The 23,531-nt window shown below is 35.6% G+C and overlaps 1 protein-coding gene and 1 long non-coding RNA gene across 9 annotated transcripts in view; one reads left to right on the top strand and one right to left on the bottom strand.

The window, feature by feature from the left end:
* The window catches only part of ADGB (androglobin), a 157,242-nt gene that overhangs the window by 19,047 nt on the left and 114,664 nt on the right, over positions 1-23,531 (bottom strand). The window contains exons 29-31 of the mRNA XM_067010977.1: positions 18,896-19,092; positions 16,714-16,825; positions 49-218 (exon numbers count right to left, since the gene is read on the bottom strand). Of these exons, the coding sequence (XP_066867078.1) occupies positions 49-218; positions 16,714-16,825; positions 18,896-19,092 (479 nt within the window). The remainder of the gene's footprint in view (positions 1-48; positions 219-16,713; positions 16,826-18,895; positions 19,093-23,531) is intronic.
* The window catches only part of LOC131767981 (uncharacterized), a 392,450-nt gene that overhangs the window by 343,463 nt on the left and 25,456 nt on the right, over positions 1-23,531 (top strand). The gene's annotated exons all lie outside the window — the stretch shown is intronic.

Here is a 23,531-nt window from a genome sequence, read left to right as displayed (position 1 = left end):
GAACCTAAATTTATTAAATGACTCCAATAAAAAAAGCATCACACCCACCTGAGGCTCAAAGCGAGATGCTTGTTTTTCTTTGGCTATCTTTTCCTTCTCAGAAGACTTTTCTTTGCCTTTTCTTGTTCTGGAAGTTCCTAAAGATTTTTGTCCCTCACTAATAGTGTGGGAATCTGGACTTCCTAAGGTAATTAATTCCTCATGTTTCTCTCCATGTGCTAGAAAAACAAAAAAAGGAAACCAGTGAGTCATGATATAATAATAAAATCATGTAGGAAAAAGGGAAGAAGTTGAAAAAATGGTTAGTCTAAGGCATTTGGATTTTTTTTTTCTTTTTTTAAACAAGCAGGTAAGCAAACAAGCAGACAGACCTTTTTATAAAGATCTGTGTGACTCCCTTTTATACAATTGAGAAATAATTCACATACTATAAACTTCCCATTGACATGTATAAATCATGGTTTTGGTTTATTCATAAGGTTATATAATGATCATTACTATCTAATTTGTTTCTGATCTGGATGCTCTCAGTTCATTTTCTTGCCTAATTTCCTTGGCTAGTATCTCCAGTACAATACTGAATTGATTTATCTCTGCTTTAATATTTATTATTCCCTTCTTTCTGCCTACTTTGGGTTTACTTTTTTTCTTTCTTTTCCAGTTTTCTAGTTTTTTAAGGTGGAATAGTAAGTTATAGATTTGAGATCTTTCTTTGTTAATTTTAAATGTAAGCATTTATAGGTATAAATTTCCCTCTTAGTACTGCTTTCATTGCATCTCATAAGTTTTGGTATGTTGTTAATTGTTTTTCATTCATCTTCATCTCTAAGTATTTTTAAATTTCCCTTATGGTGCATTTTATTTCTTCATGTGGATACAAGTTACTGCATAGTGTCCTTTGATTTCAGCCTGAACAATTTCCTTCAGTAATTCTCATAGGGCAAGTTTGTCAGTGACAAATTTTTTCAGTTTTTGTTTTTCTGGGAAAGAGATTCAGTTCCATTTTCCTGTACCAGGAGTACAGGCTGTTAGTTTTCAAGGTTACTGCTGAGCTGGAGACCAGGGGATGGGACTGGAGCAAGTAAAAATGTCATAAAGCTTACTGTTCTTAAAGAGATATGGCTGTTTTTCTTGAATAAAGCCTTTGTTAATTTCCAGAATTCTGAAAAGTTGATTCTGATAATCTCTGCCAGTTTTTTCATTGTTTTTATGGAGGAGTAAATTTTTGGAGTCCTTTTTCCTGCTATTTCCATTGATGTCCTCCTGGATTTCTTTTCTTATTTGAAGCTTCTGAGTTATCTCTGCATGCTGTTTGTCTGGGGCAGAGTCCTGAGAGAATGGAGAACTCACATAGGCCAGGTCTTTCACAGCTGCCTGGAGACCTTATCATAAGAGCATGAAATATCAAAAAGCTCTGTGGAGTACGTGAGATTCCATACTAAACAGCTCAGCTCTTGAGTGTGATGAGTAGGCAGAGAAAAATGTGGATTGATTTAACTTGTGAGCAGAAGAGTGAAAATGAGACCACAGAATGAAAATAAGGTTACTTAAATGAGAGTAAGAATGAAGCACAAGGGTAGAAATGATGAGCCATAGAAACTGAATCAAGAGAAAAAGAAAGAAGAAAAGAAGACAAAGATTTTTATAGGAAGCCACACGTAAAATCACCTTTTATCAGAAACCCAGGATAGAATGTAGAGAGGCTGCAAAGGACATATTTTCTCTTTGGTTCTTTGATATCCTTTGTTAACCCAAAACTTTGAGGTTGAAGAAACACTATTTGCACAGAAATGGAAGCCCATGTATTTCAGCACTGCTTCCCTGCAGAGGCTCCTCATTCTGTCTCTGCTATATAGAGATGGTGCAGTACCAGCTCTTCATCTTTAGCCCAATATGAGGTAACTGGGCTTCGACCAGTCTCAGTGGCCACAGCTACGACCTCACTTAAATCCAGGTCCCAGAGGTTTCAATGCCAGCAGAATCAGGAGTTAACTACATTTTAGAGATCTATCTGTGGCCAGTGCTACATAATAGTACCTCATAAAAACTGGAGTAGAAGAATTCATTCTTTTTATCTTGTGCAGCCAGACAACTCTGTTACCAGTTATGCTGTGCTTCCTGTAAAGCAGCAATTCACAACTTTGATGAATTTATGAATCACCTAGGGAGTCTGGAAAATGTAGGTCTTGAAGTCCAAACCCCAGAGAGTCCAACCCCTTAGAGTTTGATATGGGGCCCAGGAATGTACAGCTTTAAAAACTATCTCAGGTGGTTCTGATTCATACTTTGAGAAACACTGCTTTAAGAAATGTATACAGTTTTCCCTTTTGGAAGCAAATGTTGCAAAGGGATGGGCAGAAGGGAAGAATACCAGTGAGTTAGTTAGAGTTCAGTGAAGCTGAAGGTTCCTTTACAAGAGTGGTTTTCACACTTTAGCCTGTGTCAGAACCACCTGAAGGGCTTGTTAAGAAACAGATTTCTGGACCCCACCCCCCAAAGTTTCTGATTTGGAAGGTATGAGGCGGAGCCCCCAAATTTGCTTTCTAACAAGTACCCAGGTAGTTCTGAGGCTGCTGGTCCAAGGACTGCACTTAGAGAAACACGAGTTTACATTTAGGAGGGTATAATTACCTTTTCCCAATATGAAGGATTTCGCTTTATGTTCTATTAATTTTTTTCTAACAAATACCCAAGTATTGGGAGAGCAAATGATATTTGTGGAATCCCTACGATGTTTCTTTCTCTTTTAATTCTCAAAGAATCCCAGCCTGGTAGGTTCAGAGAGTTTATGTAATTTACTCAGACTCTCCCAACTGATAAGTTGAATCAGCATTCAAATAACAGTTCAAAGGACATGTCAGTCAGTCCCTTTGAAAATCAGAGTCTTGTAAGTCACCCCATCAGCAAAGTAAAACAGTAATTGCGAAGAATCCAGATCTTATTTCACTTGGTGCCAGTTATCGGCTGCTTTCAAACTGGGGACAGAGCATCCTGCGCAGCCGCAAATGGACTGTAAGCACCATGATTTTATAAGGGGTCTGCCTGCCTTTCTGGCAACGATTCCAGCCTGCTGAGAAGTGTTGTGCTAGGGAAAATCCTTTGGTCATATAATCAAATGACTTAGAAGTGAATCCTGGATCAGCCACTGTAGGTTAACTTTGGCAGGTTTATTGTATTCATTAAGCTTAAGTTTCCTCCAATATGTAATGAAACCTAAGACTGTGCCACACGCTTTTAAAAAAATCAATAGAAAACATTTAAAATAGGATCTTACCTAGTATCATACACCTCAGGTTTTTAAGATGTTAATAAATGTCAGATGAAATGGAATCTCAAGCTGCTCCATTAGGTATTTCTGGTGCTTTCTTTTTCTCACTACCCATAATTCTTAGTGTTTGAGTCATACATTTAGGCACATTTGATTCCACTCAAATTAACATAGTCTAATATTCAAGTTTACATACATGAACATTTACTACAGTGTGAGGCACACAGCAGGTGCATACCATCCTCTTCCTTTACATTATTAATATATAGAATAAAATAATTTCCATATTATTTAATGGCTTACAATATTGCAACCTTTTCTCCCAGGAATTACAAGTTCAACAAAGGTGAGAATATCATTACATACTTCATTTTTTTTGTGTGTGGTATGCGGACCTCACTGTTGTGGCCTCTCCCGTTGTGGAGCACAGGCTCCGGACGCTCAGGCTCAGCGGCCATGGCTCACGGGCCCAGCCGCTCCGCAGCATGTGGGATCTTCCCAGACCGGGGCACGAACCCGTGTCCCCTGCATCGGCAGGCGGACTCTCAACCACCGCGCCACCAGGGAAGCCCAACATACTTCATTTTAAATTACTGATTTCACCTAGTATAGGGCTGAACTCATAGTATATATTCATTATTAGATTGCCTAAGTTTAATATGTAAAGCTTTATATGGAATCTGTATGTGTTGGGAGCATATATGTCAGTAAGATGCAAGAATAAATATCCTAGTAGGTCAAAATTGTGAAAAATGTGACCCCGCTTTGCATATTCATGTAATTAGAAGAATTACAGAAATGTAATTTTGATTTTATGATTATAATTCAGTGCTTAGATTTATATATCCAGAAACTAAAACTGGTTGGGATTTGAACATTAATATAATTTCTCAACTAGAAAACTTGTTTAGAACAAAGTATACATTTACCAAGTACAATCACACTTGGTAAATATAAACAGAAACACCACGTATATATGAATATATAAATATATATAGTAAATATATATAGTATCTACAATGCTTGGTTTCTTCAAATACTCTGAACTGGATACACCATGCATGTATTGTGCCTAAGAAAAAGCAATAATATAATATTTATTAGAAATCAGGAAATAATGTTATAATCCTGCTAATAAAATTAGCAGTGGGACTTGAAACCAAATACTTTTGAGAATGATAAAGTTTACGTTTAATGCGAACAGATTAGAACTTCAAATATGCAGGCCAGCAATATAAACAAAACAACTTCAAAAATAACAAGACCGCTAATTATGTACAAAGGCAGATGATATCACTAAGTATTACCTGCTCAAGATCCTCCATTTTCTATTTTCTTAAGTGAAAGTAAGCAGTTTTTACTAAAACTTAAGTATTGAAATATACTAAAGGTGGCACTGTTGCTTCATGTTAACCAGAGGCCAAACTTCCTAAAATTTTATAATAGAAATATCCTAGGCTGTACATAGCCATGTCTCAGGCCTTATATTTTATCATGAGTTATAAAGATGTAAAATTTTGAAAAATATTAAATTATATATTTTTTAAAATTATATATTTTATTTCTCATATAAATTAAACATTGAGTTTAAATCAGTAAATAGGGCAACATTTCCATTTCATTTACATAAAATTTTAAGTTGGGTCACCAATGTACAAATGAAAAAAACACTTGACCAATTTATGTTTGATATATTTATAATTGAAAAGCAAGCTAAGTGAATAATTTTAAGACATTAATAACTTAATTTCTCTAAAATATATCACACTCTTAAGGTTAAAGTTTGTAGGTTATGAGTTGTAAATATAATTGACAAGTGGAAGTGGGCATATTGATATGTTTTAATTTAAACAAATTGGCTAACTAAAAAAACACATTTATAAACATGAAATTAGAGAATGATTATTCTGAATTCAAAACCCACTTAACTTTCAAAAAGATTGAAACATATTCTTTCAAATAGATAATTTTCCTGGTTCATTTTAAATACAATTCAATCCTGAATTTCTTTGTTACTTTCAGCAAAAAATGTATTAGGTGACACAAGGTGTCATTTAATTTTAGCAGCTGATCATTCACACATAAACTTGTCAAATGTGATGTCAAAAAAGAAGACATATAATTATTCCTAAAGACTTATTTTCTAGTTGGAATACACAATAATGATAAAGCCATTTTTTGAAGTGCTACTAGGTTCTAGGAACTTTATATATATTATCTTGAATCTTCCAAACAACTTTGAAATAGAGGAGTTATTATATAATATAGGAGTTATTCTAATTTTGCAGGTGATAACCCAGTTTCAGGTAGTGGAATGTACAGTAGTTTAGCCACTCTACTGTATTTCTCCATTTAATGTTAACTTCCTTTTAAAAACTTAATTCATATTATTAATTTTGTACCATAATCAAGATCTACATTTTACATTATTCTAGTTCATAAATTATACTACCGTGTTCAGTTACTGAAAATCCACCTGTGTTGGACAATTTGAACTTGAGAAACGTACATTACATTCCCAGGACTTATCGTATAACTGGAAGTTTGTGCCTTTTGAGCACTTTTACTCATTTTCCATGTCCCCCAGCCACCTCTCTGGAAACCACCAATCTGTTCAATGTTTCTATGAGTTCCATTATTTCAGATTCCACATGTAAGTGAGATCATACAGCATTTGTCTTCTCTGTCTGACTTATTTTCGCTTATCATAATGTCCTCAAGCTTCATTCATGTTGTTGCAAAAGACAGGTTTTTCTTTTTAATGGCTGAATAATATTCCATTGTGCATATTTACCACAATTTCTTTACTCATTCATCAATCAGTGGACACTTAGGCTGTTTGCATGTCTTGGCTATTGTAAATAATGCTGTAATGAACATGTAGGTGCAGATATCTCTTGGAGATAATGTTTTCATTTCCTTAGGATATATACCCAGAAGTGGATTTGCTAGATCATATGGCAGTTATATATTTTTAATTTTTTGAGGAAACTTCATCCTCCATCCATAATGGCTGCACCAATATACATTTCTACTAACAGTGTACAAAGTGTTCCCAATTCTCCATATTCTCACCAGTACGTGCTACCTCTTATCTTTTTGATAATAGCCATCCTAACAAATGTGAGGTAAAATCTCATTGTGGTTCTGAATTACATTTCCCTAATGATTAGTGGTGTTCAGCATCTTTTTGTGTCTGTTGGCCATCCGTATGTATTCCTTGGAAAAATGTCTATTCATGTCCTCTGCCCATTTTGTAATTGGATTGTTTCTTTTTTTGATATTGAGTTGTATGAATTCTTTATAAATATTGGATATTAACCTTTTATCAGATATATAGTTTGCAAATATTTTCTCCCATTCCATAACTTGCCTTTAATTTTATTGATGGTTTCCTTTGCTGTGCAGAAGCTTTTTAGTTTGATGTAGTCCTAGTTGTTTATTTTTGCTTTTGTTGCTTATACTTTTGGGATCAGTACCAAAAAATCATCGTTAAGACTGATGTCAAGGATTTTATCCCCTGTTTTCTTCTAGTTTGTAGTTATTTAGGATTTTACTTTTTCTGTGAAAAATGCCACTGTAATTTTGATAGAGACGGCATTGAATGTACACATGGCTGTGGGTAGTACAAACATTAAAAAAATATATTGGATTAGAAGCCAGACCTTCAGGCAGTAGCTTTTAAAGTATGCAAATAGACCTTTCAGGGCAAGACTGGGAGATGGGCAGTTCTGTCTGCTGTCTCTGCACTGAGCCCTGGAGGCCAGAGCATCCTTGGAAGCCTACTAAGAACTATTTGCTATAGTCTTATGGGTCTTGTGGACAAAACGCCATGGGCCTTTAGAGCTAGGTGTTTCGGGTGCCAGTCACTCACGTGGAAATTTTAATAGCTGGGACACTAGACATTCAGTCCAAACCCTTTGCTTTGGGTGTTGTGAGTTCCCTTCCAATTGTATGTCACTGTTCTGGGTGTGGGGTTTATGGCGAGAGTATATCTCAACCTTTACAATACGTTTTGGTGTGAGTTTTTCCATTTGCCTGATGTGTAGGAGGTAATCAGCTGTGTATCTGTTTCTGTGGGAGGAGGTAAATTCAGGAGCATCCTATGTCACCATCTTAAACCAGAATTCAGTTTTTAACTCTTTTGTGTAAATTCTAAAGAGCACAGATACTGGTTACATAGTGTCAATGAAAAATTAATTAGTTGATCTAAGAAAGAAATGGAAAAGTTTTTTGAGTCAAATTGAGTATTATAACCCAGGAACAGCATTTCAGAAAGCTCTGAAAACTGTTCCACCCATTAGAAGTCAAGGCATAGTTATATAAGGTTTTTGAGACAGAGGGCTATACATTAAATGATGAATTATTGACAGTTTACACACTCCAGATCTAAGCGTCATCTTGTCCCCTTACAAGATCAAGAAGGAATGTTATCCTTTAGGAGTTGTCTTGTTGATGCCAGGAGAATGTTGCTTTTTATGGTTGAGCACGTATTTCTGCTGATGGGGGAGGTTTGGTAGATGCATAATGCAGATACACAATGCACAGTAGAGGGGAGAGAAAAGACCAAAGGGCAGAGAACATTTTTTTTTTTTAAACATCTTTATTGGAGTATAATTGTTTTACAATAGTGTGTTAGTTTTTCCTTTAAAACAAAGTGAATCAGTTATACATATACATATGTTCCCATATCTCTTCCCTCTTGCATCACCCTCTCTCCCACCCTCCCTATCCCACCCCTCTAGGTGGTCACAAAGCACAGAGGTGATCTCCCTGTGCTATGTGGCAGCTTCCCACTAGCTATCTAATTTACATTTGGTAGTATATATATGTCCCTGCCACTCTCCCACTTCATCACATCCCACCCTTCCCCCTCCCCATATCCTCAAGTCCATGCTCTAGTAAATCTGTGTTTTATTCCTGTCCTACCACTAATCTCTTCATGACATTTTTTTCCCTTAGAGTCCATATATATGTGTTAGCATACGGTATTTGTTTTTCTCCTTCTGACTTACTTCACTCTGTATGACAGACTCCAGGTCCATCCACCTCATTATAAATAACTCAGTTTCATTTCTTTTTATGGCTGAGTAATATTCCATTGTATATATGTGCCACATCTTCTTTATCCATTCATCTGTTGATGGACACTTAGGTTGCTTCCATGTCCTGGCTATTGTAAATAGAGCTGCAATGAACATTTTGGTACATGAATCTTTTTGAATTATGGTTTTCTCAGGGTATATGCCCAGTAGTGGGATTGCTGGGTCGTATGGTAGTTCTATTTGTAGTTTTTTAAGGAACCTCCATACTGTTCTCCACAGTGGCTGTATCAACTTACATTCCCACCAGCAGTGCAAGAGGGTTCCCTTTTCTCCACACCCTCTCCAGCATTTATTGTTTCTAGAGTTTTTGATGATGGCCAATCTGACCCGTGTGAGATGATATCTCATTGTAGTTTTGATTTGCATTTCTCTAATGATTAATGATGTTGAGCATTCTTTCATGTGTTTGTTAGCAATCTGTATATCTTCTTTGGAGAAATGTCTATTTAGTTCTTCTGCCCATTTTTGGATTGGGTTGTTTGTTTTTTTGTTATTGAGCTGCATGAGTTGCTTATAAATTTTGGATATTAATCCTTTGTTAGTTGCTTCATTTGCAAATATTTTCTCCCATTCTGAGGGTTGTCTTTTGGTCTTGTTTATAGTATCTTTTGCTGTGCAAAAGCTTTTAAGTTTCATTAGGTCCCATTTGTTTATTTTTGTTTTGATTTCCATTCCTCTAGGAGATGGGTCAAAAAGGATCTTGCTGTGATTGATGTCATAGAGTGTTCTGCCTATGTTTTCCTCTAAGAGTTTGATAGTGTTTGGCCTTACATTTAGGTCTTTAACCCATTTTGAGTTTATTTTTGTGTGTGGTGTTAGGGATTGTTCTAATTTCATACTTTTACATGTAGCTGTCCAGTTTTCCAAGCACCACTTATTGAAGAGGCTATCTTTTCTCCACTGTATATCCTTCCCTCCTTTATCAAAGATAAGGTGACCATATGTGTGTGGGTTTATCTCTGGGCTTTCTATCCTGTTCCATTGATCTATATTTCTGTTTTTGTGCCAGTACCATACTGTCTTGATTACTGTAGCCTTGTAGTAGAGTCTGAAGTCAGGGAGCCTGATTCCTCCAGCTCCATTTTTCGTTCTCAAGATTGCTTTGGCTATTCGGGGTCTTTTGTGTTTCCATACAAATTGTGAAATCTTTTGTTCTAGTTCTGTAAAAAATGCCAGTGGTAATTTGATAGGGATAGCAATGAATCTGTAGATTGCTTTGGGTAATAGAGTCATTTTCACAATGTTGATTCTTCCAATCCAAGAACATGGTATATTTCTCCACCTATTTGTATCATCTTTAATTTCTTTCATCAGTGTCTTATAGTTTTCTGCATACAAGTCTTTTGTCTCCTTAGGTAGGTTTATTCCTAGATATTTTATTCTTTTTGTTGCAATGGTAAATGGGAGTGTTTTCTTAATTTCACTCTCAGATTTTTCATCATTAGTGTATAAGAATGCCAGAGATTTCTGTGCATTAATTTTGTATCCTGTAACTTTACCAAATTCATTGATTAGCTCTAGTAGTTTTCTGGTAGCATCCTTAGGATTCTCTATGTATAGTATCATGTCATCTGCAAACAGTGACAGCTTTACTTCTTCTTTTCCTATTTGGATTCCTTTTATTTCTTTTTCTTCTCTGATTGCTGTGGCTAGAACTTCCAAAACTAGGTTGAATAAGAGTGGTGAGAGTGGGCAACCTTGTCTTGTTCCTGATCTTAGTGGAAATGGTTTCAGTTTTTCACCATTGAGAACAATGCTAGCTGTGGGTTTGTCATATATGGCCTTTATTATGTTGAGGAAAGCTCCCTGTATGCCTACTTTCTGCAGGGTTTTTATCATAAATGAGTGTTGAATTTTGTCAAAATCTTTCTCTGCATCTATTGAGATGATCATATGGTTTTTCTCTTTCAGTTTGTTGATATGGTGTATCACGTTGATTGATTTGCGTATATTGAAGAATCCTTGCATTCCTGGGATAAACCCCACTTGATCATGGTGTATGATCCTTTTAATGTGCTGTTGGATTCTGTTTGCTAGGATTTTGTTGAGGATTTTTGCATCTATGTTCATCAGTGATATTGGCCTGTAGTTTTCTTTCTTTGTGACGTCTTTTTCTGGTTTTGGTATCAGGGTGATGGTGGCCTCATAGAATGAGTTTGGGAGTGTTCCTCCCTCTGCTATCTTTTGGAAGAGTTTGAGAAGGATAGGTGTTAGCTCTTCTCTAAATGTTTGATAGAATTCGCCTGTGAAGCCATCTGGTCCTGGGCTTTTGTTTGTTGGAAGATTTTTAATCACAGTTTCAATTTCAGTGCTTGTGATTGGTCTGTTCATATTTTCTCTTTCTTCCTGTTTCAGTCTCGGAAGGTTGTGCATTTCTAAGAATTTTTCCATTTCTTCCAGGTTGTCCATTTTATTGGCATACAGTTGCTTGTAGTAATCTCTAATAATCTTTTGTATATCTGCAGTGTCAGTTGTTACTTCTTCTTTTTCATTTCTAATTCTATTGATTTGAGTCTTCTCCCTTTTATTCTTGATGAGTCTGGCTAATGGTTTATCAAGTTTATTTATCTTCTCAAAGAACCAGCTTTTACTTGTATTGATCTTTGCTATTGTTTCCTTCACTTCTTTTTCATTTATTTCTGATCTGATCTTTATGATTTCTTTCCTTCTGCTATATTTGGGGTTTTTTTGTTCTTCTTTCTCTAATTGCTTTAAGTGCAAAGTTAGGTTCTTTATTCGAGATGTTTCCTGTTTTTTAAGGTATGATTGTATTGCTATAAACTTCCCTCTTAGAACTGCTTTTGCTGTATCCCATAGGTTTTGGGTCGTCGTGTCTCCATTGTCATTTGTTTCTAAGTATTTTTTGATTTCCTCTTTGATTTCTTCAGTGATCACTTCGTTATTAAGTAATGTATTGTTTAGCCTCCATGTGTTTGTATTTTTTACAGATCTCTTCCTGTAATTGATATCTAGTCTCATAGCATTGTGGTCGGAAAAGATACTTGATACGATTTCAATTTTCTTAAATTTGCCAAGGCTAGATTTGTGACCCAAGATATGATCGATCCTGGAGAATGTTCCATGAGCACTTGAGAAAAATGTGTATTCTGTTGTTTTTGGATGAATGTCCTATAAATATCAAGTAAATCCGTCTTGTATAATGTATCATTTAAAGCTTGTGTTTCCTTATTTATTTTCATTTTGGATGATCTGTCCATTGCTGACAGTGGGGTGTTAAAGTCCCCTACTATGATTGTGTTACTGTCGATTTCCCCTTTTATGGCTGTTAGTATTTGCCTTATGTATTGAGGTGCTCCTATGTTGGGTGCATAAATATTTACAATTGTTATATCTTCTTCATGGATCGCTCCCTTGATCATTATGTAGTGTCCTTCTTTGTCTCTTGTAATAGTTTTTATTTTAAAGTCTATTTTGTCTGATATGAGAATTGCTACTCCAGCTTTCTTCTGATTTCCATTTGCATGGAATATCTTTTTCCATCCCCTTTCAGTCTGTATGTGTCCCTAGGTTTGAAGTAGGTCTCTTGTAGACAGCACATATATGGGTCCTGTTTTTGTATCCATTCAGCCAGTCTGTGTCTTTTGGTGGGAGCATTTAATCCATGTACATTTAAGGTAATTATTGATATGTGTGTTCCTATTACCATTTACTTAATTGTTTCAGGTTGTTCTTGTAGGTCTTTTCCTTCTCTTGTGTTTCTTGCCTAGAGAAGTTCCTTTAGGATTTGTTGTAGAGCTGGTTTGGTGGTGCTGAACTCTCTCAGCTTTTGCTTGTCTGTAAAGGTTTTAATTTCTCCATCAAATCTGAATGAGATCCTTGCTGGGTAGAGTAATCTTGGTTGTAGGTTTTTTTCCTTCATCACTTTAAATATGTCCTGCCCCTCCCTTCTGGCTTGTAGAGTTTCTGCTGAAAGATCAGATGTTAACCTTATAGGGATTCCCTTGTGTGTTATTTGTTGTTTTTCCCTTGCTGCTTTTAATATGTTTTCTTTGTATTTAATGTTTGACAGTTTGATTATTATGTGTCTTGGCATGTTTCTCTTTGGGTTTATCCTGTATGGGACTCTCTGTGCTTCCTGGACTTGATTGACTATTTCCTTTCTTATAATAGGGAAGTTTTCAACTATAATCTCTTCAAATATTTTCTCAGTCCCTTTCTTTTTCTCTTCTTCTTCTGGGACCCCTATAATTCGAATGTTGGTGCATTTAATGTTGTCCCAGAGGTCTCTGAGACTGTCCTCAGTTCTTTTCATTCTTTTTTCTTTCTTCTGCTCTGCAGTAGTTATTTCCACTATTTTATCTTCCAGGTCACTTATCCGTCCTTCTGCCTCAGTTATTCTGCTATTGATCCCATTTAGAGTATTTTTCATTTCATTTATTGTGTTGCTCATCGTTGCTTGCTTCCTCTTTATTTCTTCTAGGTCCTTGTTAACTGTTTCTTGCAATTTGTCTATTCTATTTCCAAGATTTTGAATCGTTTTTACTATCATTATTCTGAATTCTTTTTCAGGTAGACTGCCTATTTCCTCTTCATTTGTTAGGTCTGGTGTCTTTTCATCTTGCTCCTTCATCTGTTGTTTGTTTTTCTGTCTTCTCATTTCGCTTATCTTACTGTGTTTGGGATCTCCTTTTTACAGGTTGCAGGTTCGTAGTTCCCGTTGTTTTTGGTGGCTGTCCCCAGTGGCTAAGGTTGGTTCAGTGGGTTGAGTAGGTTCCCTGGTTGGGGGTCTAGTGCCTCTGTTCTGGTGGATGAGGCTGGATCTTGTCTTTCTGGTGGGCAGGTCCACGTCTGGTGGTGTGTTTGGGGATGTTGGTAGCCTTATTATGATTTTAGGCAGCCTCTCTGCTAATGGATGGGGCTGTAGACCTGTCTTACTCTTTGTTGGGTATAGGGTGTCCAGCACTGTTCGTTGCTGGTCCTTTAGTGAAGCTGGGTCTTGGTGTTGAGATGGAGATCTCTGGGAGATTTTCACCATCCGGTATTACATGGAGCTGGGAGGTCTCTTGTGGACTAGTGTCTTGAGGTTGGTTCTCCCACCTTAGAGACACAGGCCTGGTGCCTGGCTGGGGCGCCAAGAGCCTTTTATCCACATGGCTCAAAATAAAAGGGAGAAAAAATAGAAAGGAAAGAAAAGGAAGGAAGGAAGGAAGGAGGGAGGGAAGGAAGGAAGAAAGGGAAGGAAGGAAGGAAGAAAGGAAGAAATGAAGGAAGGAAGAAAGCAAGAAAGGAAGGAAGGAAGGTGGAGAGGAGGAAAGGGAGGAAGGAAGGGAGGAGGGGAGGAAGGAAGGGAGGAAAGAATGGGGGAAGGAAGGAAGAAGGGAGGGAAGGAGGGAAGAAAGGAAGGAAGAAAGGAAGAAAGAAAGGGAGAAGATAAAGTAGAATAAAGTATAGTTATTAAAATAAAAAATAATTATTAAGAAGAAAAATTTATATTAAAAAAAAAACAGAAAAACAGATCGGTCTAACCCTAGGACAAATGGTGAAATCAAAGCTATACAGACAAAATCTCACACAGCAGCACACACATACACACTCACAAAAAGAAAAAAAAGGGGAAAATAATAGTATATCTTGCTCCCAAAGTCCACCTCCTCAACTTGGGATGATTAGTTGTCTATTCAGGTTTTCCACAGATGCAGGGCACTTCAAGTTAATTGTGGAGCTTTAATCCGCCGCTTCTGAGGCTGCTGGGAGGAACCTCCCCCTCTCCTCTCTGTTCGCACAGCTCCTGGGGTTCAGCTTTGGACTTGGTCCCGCCTCTGCGTGTAGGTTGTCCGAGGGCCTCTGCTCTTTGCTCAGACAGTACGGGGTTAAAGGAGCAGCTGATTGGGGGGCTCCGGCTCACTCAGGCTGGGGGGAGGGAGTGGTACGGGGGCGGGGCAAGTCCGCGGCGGCAGAGGGCAGAGTGATGCTGCACAGGCCCGAGGCGCGCCGCGCGTTCTCTCGGGGAAGCTGTCCCTGGATCCTGGGACCCCGGCAGTGGCGGGCTGCACGGGCTCCCGGGAGGGCCGGTGTGGAGAGTGACCTGTGCTCACACACAGGCCTCTTGGTGGCGGCAGCAGCAACCTTAGCGTCCCACACCCGTCTCTACTGTCTGTGCCGACAGCCGCGGCTCACGCCCGTTTCTGGAGCTCCTTTACGCGGTGCTCTTAATCCCCTCTCCTCGCGCCCGAGGAAGCAAAGAGGCAAGAAAAAGTCTCTTGTCTCTTCGGCAGCTCCGCGCCCGTTTCTGGGGCTCCTTTAAGCGGCGCACTTAATCCCCTCTCCTTGCGCCCAGGAAGCAAAGAGGGAAGAAAAGTTCTCTTGCCTCTTCGGCAGCTCCGGACTTCAACTGGACTCCCTCCCGGCCAGCCGTGGCGCACTAACACCTTCAGGCTGTTTTCACTCTGCCAACTCCAGACCTTTCCCTGGGATCTGACCAAAGCCCGAGCCTCAGCTCCCGGTCCCGCCCGCCCCGGCGGGGGAGCAGACAAGCCTCTCGGGCTGGTGAGTGCCGGTCGGTACAGATCCTCTGCGGGAATCTCTCTGCTTTGCCCTCCGCACCCTGTGGCCAAGCTGTCCTCCGCGGCTCCGGAGCTTCCCCCTCTGCCACCCGCAGTCTCCGCCCGCGAAGGGGCTCCTAGTGTGTGGGAGTCTTTCCTCCTTCACGGCTCCCTCCCACTGGTGTAGGTCCCGTCCCTATTCTTTGTCTCTGTTTATTCTTTTTTCTTTTGCCCTACCCAGGTACGTGGGGAGTTTCTTGCCTTTTGGGAGGTCTGAGGTCTTCTGCCAGCGTTCGGTGGGTGTTCTATAGGAGAAGTTCCACGTGTAGATGTATTTCTGATGTCTCTGTGAGGAGGAAGGTGATCTCCGCGTCTTACTCTTCCGCCATCTTTAAGCCGTCTCCCAGAGAACATTTTTTATGTTCACATTTTTCTTGTCATGCCATACAATGTGAATTTTATTTCACAACAGTAAATGCATTTTTAGTTTCATAAGAAACCGTGCACCTCAGTGTTCACTGCAGCACTATTTACAATAGCCAGGACATGGAAGCAAGTTAAGTATCCATTGACAGATGAATGGTTAAAGCGGGTGTGGCACATATATACAATGGAATATTACTCAACCATAAAAAAGAATGAAATAATGCCATTTGCAGTGACGTGGATGGACCTAGATATTGTCATACTGAGTGAAGTAAGTCAGACAAAGACAAATATCATATGATATCGCTTATATGTGGAATCTAAAAAAATGATACAGATGAACCTATTTGCAAAACAAATAGAGCCACAGATATAGAAAACAAACTTATGGTTACAAAAGGGGAAAGGGGGTGGGGGGGTAAATTGGGGGTTTCGGATTAACATATACACACTAGTATAGATAAAATAGATCATCAACAAGGACCTACCTACTGGATAGCACAGGGAACTCTACTCAAAACTCTGCAATGACCTATATGGGAATAGAATCTAAAAAAGAGTGGATATATGTATATGTATAACTGATTCACTTTGCTGTACAGCAGAAGCTAACACAACATTGCAAATCAACTATGATCCAATAAAAACTAATTAAAAGAAAAGAAACCTTGAAACTTGTCTTCCAACTTGGCTGTACCATTTTGTATTCCCACTATCAATGCATGAGAATTCCTGTTGCTCTGTATCCTCACCAGCTTTTGGTGTTGTAGTATGCTCTTTTGTATTGTATAGTTTTATTTTAAAAATAATGTACATATGTTAATTTTTATGATTAGGCAATCTTGCTTAAAATTTGAAAAGAGTATACATTGAAAATACTTATTCCCTCAGATTTAATTATTATACTGCATAATGTGATATAGTGCTTAGGAGTAGAGGCTATTTCAGATTTTTATTTTTATAGTCTAAAGCATCAAACTATCATTTCCTTCTCAAGAATATTGAGTAGTTTACATTTTAAAAAATAAACCTGAATCTTCTTTCAGAAGGAGATTCTCCTTCTTTTAAATATTATTTAAAACTTATCTTTAAAGTTATACTTTCCCCCAAACTTGGATAAACATAATTTTATATCTAGAAAAGTTTCCTGTACCTTTGTTAGATAATCATCTAGTAGTTTTTACTAACTGGACAAACTTTGTTTAAACTAGGCCTAAACAATCATATATTTTTGGTTTTTATAAACCAAACAGCAAGATTTTGAAACATGTAATCATTTAACAGAACAGGAAATGCCACTGGATTAAAATACAAATTGTAAGCAATAAGGTTTTAATAATTACATGATAAATTTATTGTTAAATATTTCTACAAGATATAAAACACATGAATAACATTTAGGGTGACATACCTTTGATATAATTTTTCTCTAAGTCTTTTAGTGCTTGAACAAACATCTGCTGACTTTCAGTGAGAGGCCAACTGTTATACAACACCAAACACTGTATAATATACTTGTATACCTAGGAAATAAAATGCAATAAACAATAACAATAAAAATAAACATAGGATTTTAGGCCCATAATAAATGCATATTTTTCTGGATCATATAATAATACTTTAATTAGATACTGTCAGATGTTCTCCACAATTCTATAATACCACAGTCTATAAAAGTTTATACTCACAACCCCACGAATACTTACCATCATATATTCTAGTATTTATAACTTTTACATTCATGTTTATAAATGAAATTTACTTATTTTACTTTTGCTACTCATCAGTTTTGGAATCAGAATTACATTAATCTCTTAAAAAGGATTGGAAGGTTTGTATTTTTTTTTCTGTTTTCTAGAACAGTTTACTCCTCAAAAGTCTGTTAGATCTATCCTGTAAAGCAGTTAGGCCTATAGCTTTTTGGAAAGGTAAGACTTTGATTATCATTTCAGTTTTATTACTCTTATTATTTTATATTCTCTTTTTCTTAGTGGAGCAGCTATGCCATTCCTCCCCCTACTCCAGGAACTTTACATTTGAAACACTTTTTGCCAGTTTTAAATTGCTAGTATAGAGTTGTATATAATACTTAAAATTTTTTTAAAAACCTGTTGTTTGCATTTATACCTCTATCCTAATTTTTTGTTCTGTATTTGATTTATTTATATTTTCTTTCTTTTTTTCTTACTTGATTAGTCTTACAAGAAGCATGTTTACTTTATTAATCTTAAGAAAGCATAGGTTTTATTAATTTTCCTAAATTTTATGCCCATTTCATTAATTTCTACTCTCATTTTTATTAAAACTTTTTCTTCTTATTTTTGAGTTATTCTTTTACTCTTTTTCTAACTTTTTGTTTTAATAGCTTAGTTCATTTGTTTAATCATTCATACTTTCTGACGAATTAATTTGAAAGTCAACATTCCACTGAATGCTACTTTAGATGTGGCTTACAAATTTTGATTTGTAGTTTTTTATTTTTATGGAGTCCTTCGTATTTAATAGTTTCTTTTTTAAGGATTTTTTAAACTAAAGAATTATTTAGTATATTTCACTGTGTTTTCACATTTATGGGATTTTAAGCAGTTAATTACTAATTACTATTGCATTATGTTCAGATAACATTTACACAGTATAGTTTGGTTTTCATTGAGGCTTCCTGTGTGTTCTGTGAAAAAGTATATTCTCTTTTATTAGGTGGAGTGTTCTATATAGATATCTAAAAGATTAAGCTTATACTTAATATTTCAAATCCTAGTGATCAAATATATTTTGTTTTTCAGCTTGATCTACTTGTTTCTGAAAGATATGTGTTAAAATATTCAACTCAATTGTTAACTTATTTTTCTCTGCAGCTCTAATAATTTTGCTTTTTATTTATTGAGTCTAGGCAGTGAGGTGCCTGTATGTCAGTTTTGGTCACGCTGCTTTATTTTTCCTTTTATTTTTATATAATATCCCCCATGATTCCTATGTATTGAGATATTAAAATATCATCACATCTCTCTTTTAGTTGAAGTTTAAACTTCTGTGCTATTTTGTTTAAAAGTGTCACCTTTAGACTACTTACAGTTGGATCTTATTTTTTATCTAACCTTAAAATTTTATCCTTCTAATTGATTAATAACCATTTGCATTTATTTTAATTACTGCCATATTAGGATATATTTTAGGCATTTTGTTTTTATTTCTTTTAATTAGTTAATTTATTTTTTTGGTTTTCAATGGATAAATCATGTTTTCTTTTGCTGCCTTAAATTATATGCATTGTCCTTTATTTCTTCAGTTTAAGGCACATGCAAATATGTTTTTCTTAATATATGAGCTTTTTCAAAGTCACAACCACTAACTCATATGTAATGTAAGATAATAACATCTACATTATAGGGTTAGTGTAAAAATAAAATTTGTCACAAAATTTTAAATCTTGGCACAGAGAAAATTTTCAATAACTCTTCAATTCTGGTTATACGCTAGTGGTGCTACATATAAAAAGTATTATACATGAACAATTTTTAGGAAAATAATTGTTGCAATTTACGTTAAATTTTTATGAGCAGTACCATTAAATAATTCTTTTAAATATAAATTACCTGCTGTGGTGTGCTAGCATTTTCTTCTATAGCGGGTACAGAGATAGTTTCCTCATCCAAAACAGGCTGACCAGTGTCTACTATTGCACTTCCAGGTCTTTTATAGGATTTCTGACCTCCTGGGGAAGGTTTCTTCTTTACGTAAATTTCTTGCTCTTTTTTGAATGAAGCATGAGTTGAAAGAATTTGCTTGCTAGCTGAATATGAGAAATATTAGGATTAAGTTAAGATATGTGGAATGCATAGTTATTACTGACCGTTATTTAGTTATATCCTTATGAAACACTCAAAGGGACAGGTCAATTTGTTTCGTTTTAATGAGATAAAAACCAACATCACTGGCTTCTTGGAAATATTCTGGTCTTAAAGAAACTTACTGTAATGGTATATGACTGCATAGAGCAATGCATATTCTGAGCAACCACTGATTGATAAAAGATTGTACAACAATTCAACAATTTCTCATTCATTCTGTGCCGCTCGAATGACAATAAACTAATACCACACACTCTGACTTCTTCAGCGTTTAATACTATGTGTGTGTTACGTTACTGTAATTTTTAATTTTTATATTCATTATTTCTTAATTAACAGATAATATAAGTACCATCGGAAGGGATACAAATAGATATGGGCTGGATGTTAATTAATTCATCAAACATGTATTGAGGAAACATAAGTGAAGCACACAGGGAAATTCAGATTCCAACCATGACAGAATAATGGGCATTGGATTTATTTTTATACCATAAAAATGATAAATTTGGACAAAATGCATAAAACAACTGCTTTAAGCCGGAGGACAATAGACAGCCCAGGACTGTGATCCTTGAGAGAAGGGCAACATTCAAGATGATCTCTCCACTTCCCCACTTTTCTGCCCGTGAGGACCTTCTCACCCATGGCACAGGGAAATAGAGTTCAAACAGTGAACAGCTGTGTTGTCAGATTTAGGAAGCAAAGATTGGAACTTGAGTCTCCTGAGACAATTAGAATTTGTGAGGCAGGGTACCAGAAAGCAGGCATCTGAGCAGCAAAGGAACTCACAAATATGCATAGGGGTCTACTTGAGTCTTTAGCTGAAGTTTAAACTTCATTTGTACAAATACCTAACGATGCATGGTAGACATTACTGGAAGATTGTGAGCTTAATGGAGATTCTGAAGGTTGCAGTGTTGAGAGACATTGGAGTTCTGCCAAAATGAAGAAAATTTAATGAAAACACAGAGCATTCAGCTGAAACTCAAGAAAGGCTATTCTTTAGAGCTACCCTAACCCTGGAGTAATGGAAACTCTAGACCTGACTTAAGAAAGCTTAGAACAAAGTTTTGACAGGATTAAGCTAAACTGTCAATAAATTGTCTGCCAGAACAAAATTCAACACTCTTTTGATGAAGACAGCATAATCTAGAGTCTTGGTAACGTAGCAGATACAATGGACAGTACACAATGTAACCAATAGAAAAAAGTCAATAGAAATACCCTTAGAGCTGACACAGATGTTGGACTTAGCAAACAAGGACTTTAAAATAGTGATTAAAAATGTATTTAAGGATTTAAGGGAAAAGGTTGACATAAGGAAAGAACAAATGGTGAATAGTAACAGAGAAATGAACTATATAAAAAATAAATTCTAGAGCTGACTATAACTGAAATGAGACATTCCTGGATGGACTTAAACATTGTCAAATTTAGAAGAAAAGATTAGTAAACTTGAAAATAAGCAATAGAGATGATCTAAATGGAAGCAAAGAATAAAGGAAAAAAACTGAACAGAGGCTAAGTAACCCATGGTACAATACTGTAGTGGGTGGAATAGTGACCCCCCCCCAAAGAGATATGTCCACCTAGAACCTCAGTATGTAACCTCATTTGACAAAAGGGTGTTTGCAGCTATAAGTAAGGTAAGGATTCCACCATGAGATCAACCTGGATTAAAGAGGACCCTAAATCCTATGGTGAGCATCCTTAAAAGAGAAAAGGAGAAGACACAGATACACAGAATGAAAGTCATGTGAAGACAGGGGCAGACATTGGCAGAGATATGCTCTCACAAGCCAAGAAATGCCAGGAGCCAACAATGGTTAGAGAGGCAAGGAAGGATTCTCTCGTAGGGGCTTTGATGGAGATATGGCTCTGATAACACCTTGATTTTGGACTTCTGCCTTCCAGAACTGTGAGAGAATACATCTTTGTTGTTTCTAGCCACCCAGTGTGGCTTGAAAGCCACTACAGCAGCCCTAGTAAATGAATATAGCTATCAAATGATAAAATTTATGTGTATTCTTAGTCTTAAGTGGAGCTCCTATAGAAATAAAATACTTAGGTATAGATTTAATAAACGATATGTAAAATCTGTACATTGGAGGTAAAAAACATCATTGAGAGAAATTAAAGATATACTGTGTTCATGGATCAGAAAACTCAGTTTTGTTAAGATGTCAATGTTCCCCAAGTTTAACACAATTCCAGTTAAAATCTAAAGCAATAAACTGTGTGGTCTATCCATACAATGGACTAATACTCAGCAATATAAAAAGGAATGGAATAGCAACAACATGGAAGTATCTTAAAAACATTATGCTGAGCAAAAGATACCAGTGCCAAAAGAGTATTTACAGTTTTCCAATTTCATGAAGTTCTAGAAGAGACAAAACTAGTTTATTGTTATGGAAATGTGAACAGTGGTTGCCTCTTTGGGGATTGGGAAATTGAATGGAAATAGATTGAGGGATTTTTTTCTGGGTAATAGAAATGTTCTATATCTTGTTAAGAGTATGAGGCATACTGGTACATTGCACTTATCAAAACTCATCAACTTAGACTTGCACTTCTTGCTATATGTAAATTACCCTCCAATAAAAAATTAAAAATGAATGACACAAAGTCCCTATCCTTGTGAATTCCTTCATTACTTCCTTCAGACATTTAGTTATTCATTCATAACCCACTTGTTATCAAAAATATTGGAAACAAATATAAAAAAGGAAAAAAATTTTTCTTAATATACGATAATCTACATGTAAATTAGGAGAAAAACAACTAATTCCAATAGAAAATGAGCAAAACACTCAAAACATTTTTCAAAGAAGGAAATATTAAAGGAGGATATATAAGATATATAAAAATATGCTTAAACCTCATTAATGATAAGTGAAATATAAATAAATCTTTTTAGCATTAAAATTGAAATGAAGAAATATGAAAAACCAAGAAATATATCTTACTGTCATTCAGGGGAGTATGGATAAAAGAAGGTGAATTTACATAAACTCAATGGAGGACAATTTGACAAAATCTACCTAAATCACTACTGCATGTACTCAATGACCCAATAGTTCTACTTCTAAGCATTTATCTAACACATGCATATACATGTTCAGAAAATTATATACTCAGATTTAAAAAAAAAATTCAGCACTGTTTATATAAACTAATGATTAGAATGATCACAAATCACTATCAGTAGGAGACTGGTTACATTAATTATATCATCAACAAATTTGAGCCTTATACAACTAAATGAAATAAAATATTTTACTATTATTAATCCATAGTACTTCCTCAAACCCTCAATTGCTTAGATTGCAAATTTTGTGGGAAATTAAAAATTTTATATTAACCCTACAGAATGAGTACTGGTATAAGATATTATGCCAAAAGAGTTATTTGGAAATTGTAAAAATATTATAAATGTTAAAAGTTAAAGAGAAAATATGATCTAACAAACTAAATAGTATATTCTAAACATAAGAATGTATTAAAATATTATAGACAAATAGGTTTTATTTCAAGAATGATTCCAAATTAAAAATTAATGTATGAAATTCAAAGGGATAAAATTTGATGATTTCTATAAACAACAATAAGTAATTAATAAAGTTCCAAACCCATCCCATATTAAAATTCTTAGCTATCAACAGAAAAATCTGTCTTAAATGTTATAAAGGGCAATTATTAGAAGTCAACAACAAACATAATACTTAATGGTAAATGCTATAAGCCTTTCTATTTAAGAAAAGGAAATATATCATCATCACTCTTATTTAACATAGGTTTGGAGATTCCCAACCAATGCCAAATAAGAAAAAGTTAGACTTTTAAAAAGAACTATCAATTAACAAAATTGGTAAAATCCTAGTTTTGTTTAAAATGAGAATGCAAAAATGGACAATGGAGGCATAAAAGCTAAAATACTAACAGTATTTTTTTCTGGGTAGCATGATTACAAGGGATTTCTTGTTGCCTTGTTCAAATTTTCTATTTTTCAAATTTTCTACATTGGATATGTGTTATTTTTATAGTCAGAATCAAGTTCTTAAAATAACTGAATATATCTCAGAGTATCACTGTTGTCCATTATTTCAGAAATAATTTGTTTGTTAAAAGCTCCTGTGACTATTACATTGCAAGTAATAACTTCAAAGTTTCTGTTAATTTTAATAAGTAGAATATTTTCTAAAAATAATGAATTGGGAATAAACGTAAAAAATTTTTCTAAGTAATAAAAATCTATTTCTTATTCAGAAGTCTAAGAAGGTTCAGGTAATAAAGTCTTTAAAGTACAGTTGTAACAAATCTATTGATCTTCAGAAACTAATTCGGCACACAAAAGCAATAGTTTTTAAAAAATATT

The sequence above is a fragment of the Kogia breviceps genome, chromosome 13 (assembly GCF_026419965.1).
Source record: "Kogia breviceps isolate mKogBre1 chromosome 13, mKogBre1 haplotype 1, whole genome shotgun sequence".
NCBI lineage: Eukaryota > Metazoa > Chordata > Mammalia > Artiodactyla > Physeteridae > Kogia > Kogia breviceps.
This window is presented reverse-complemented; position numbering and strand designations above follow the sequence as displayed.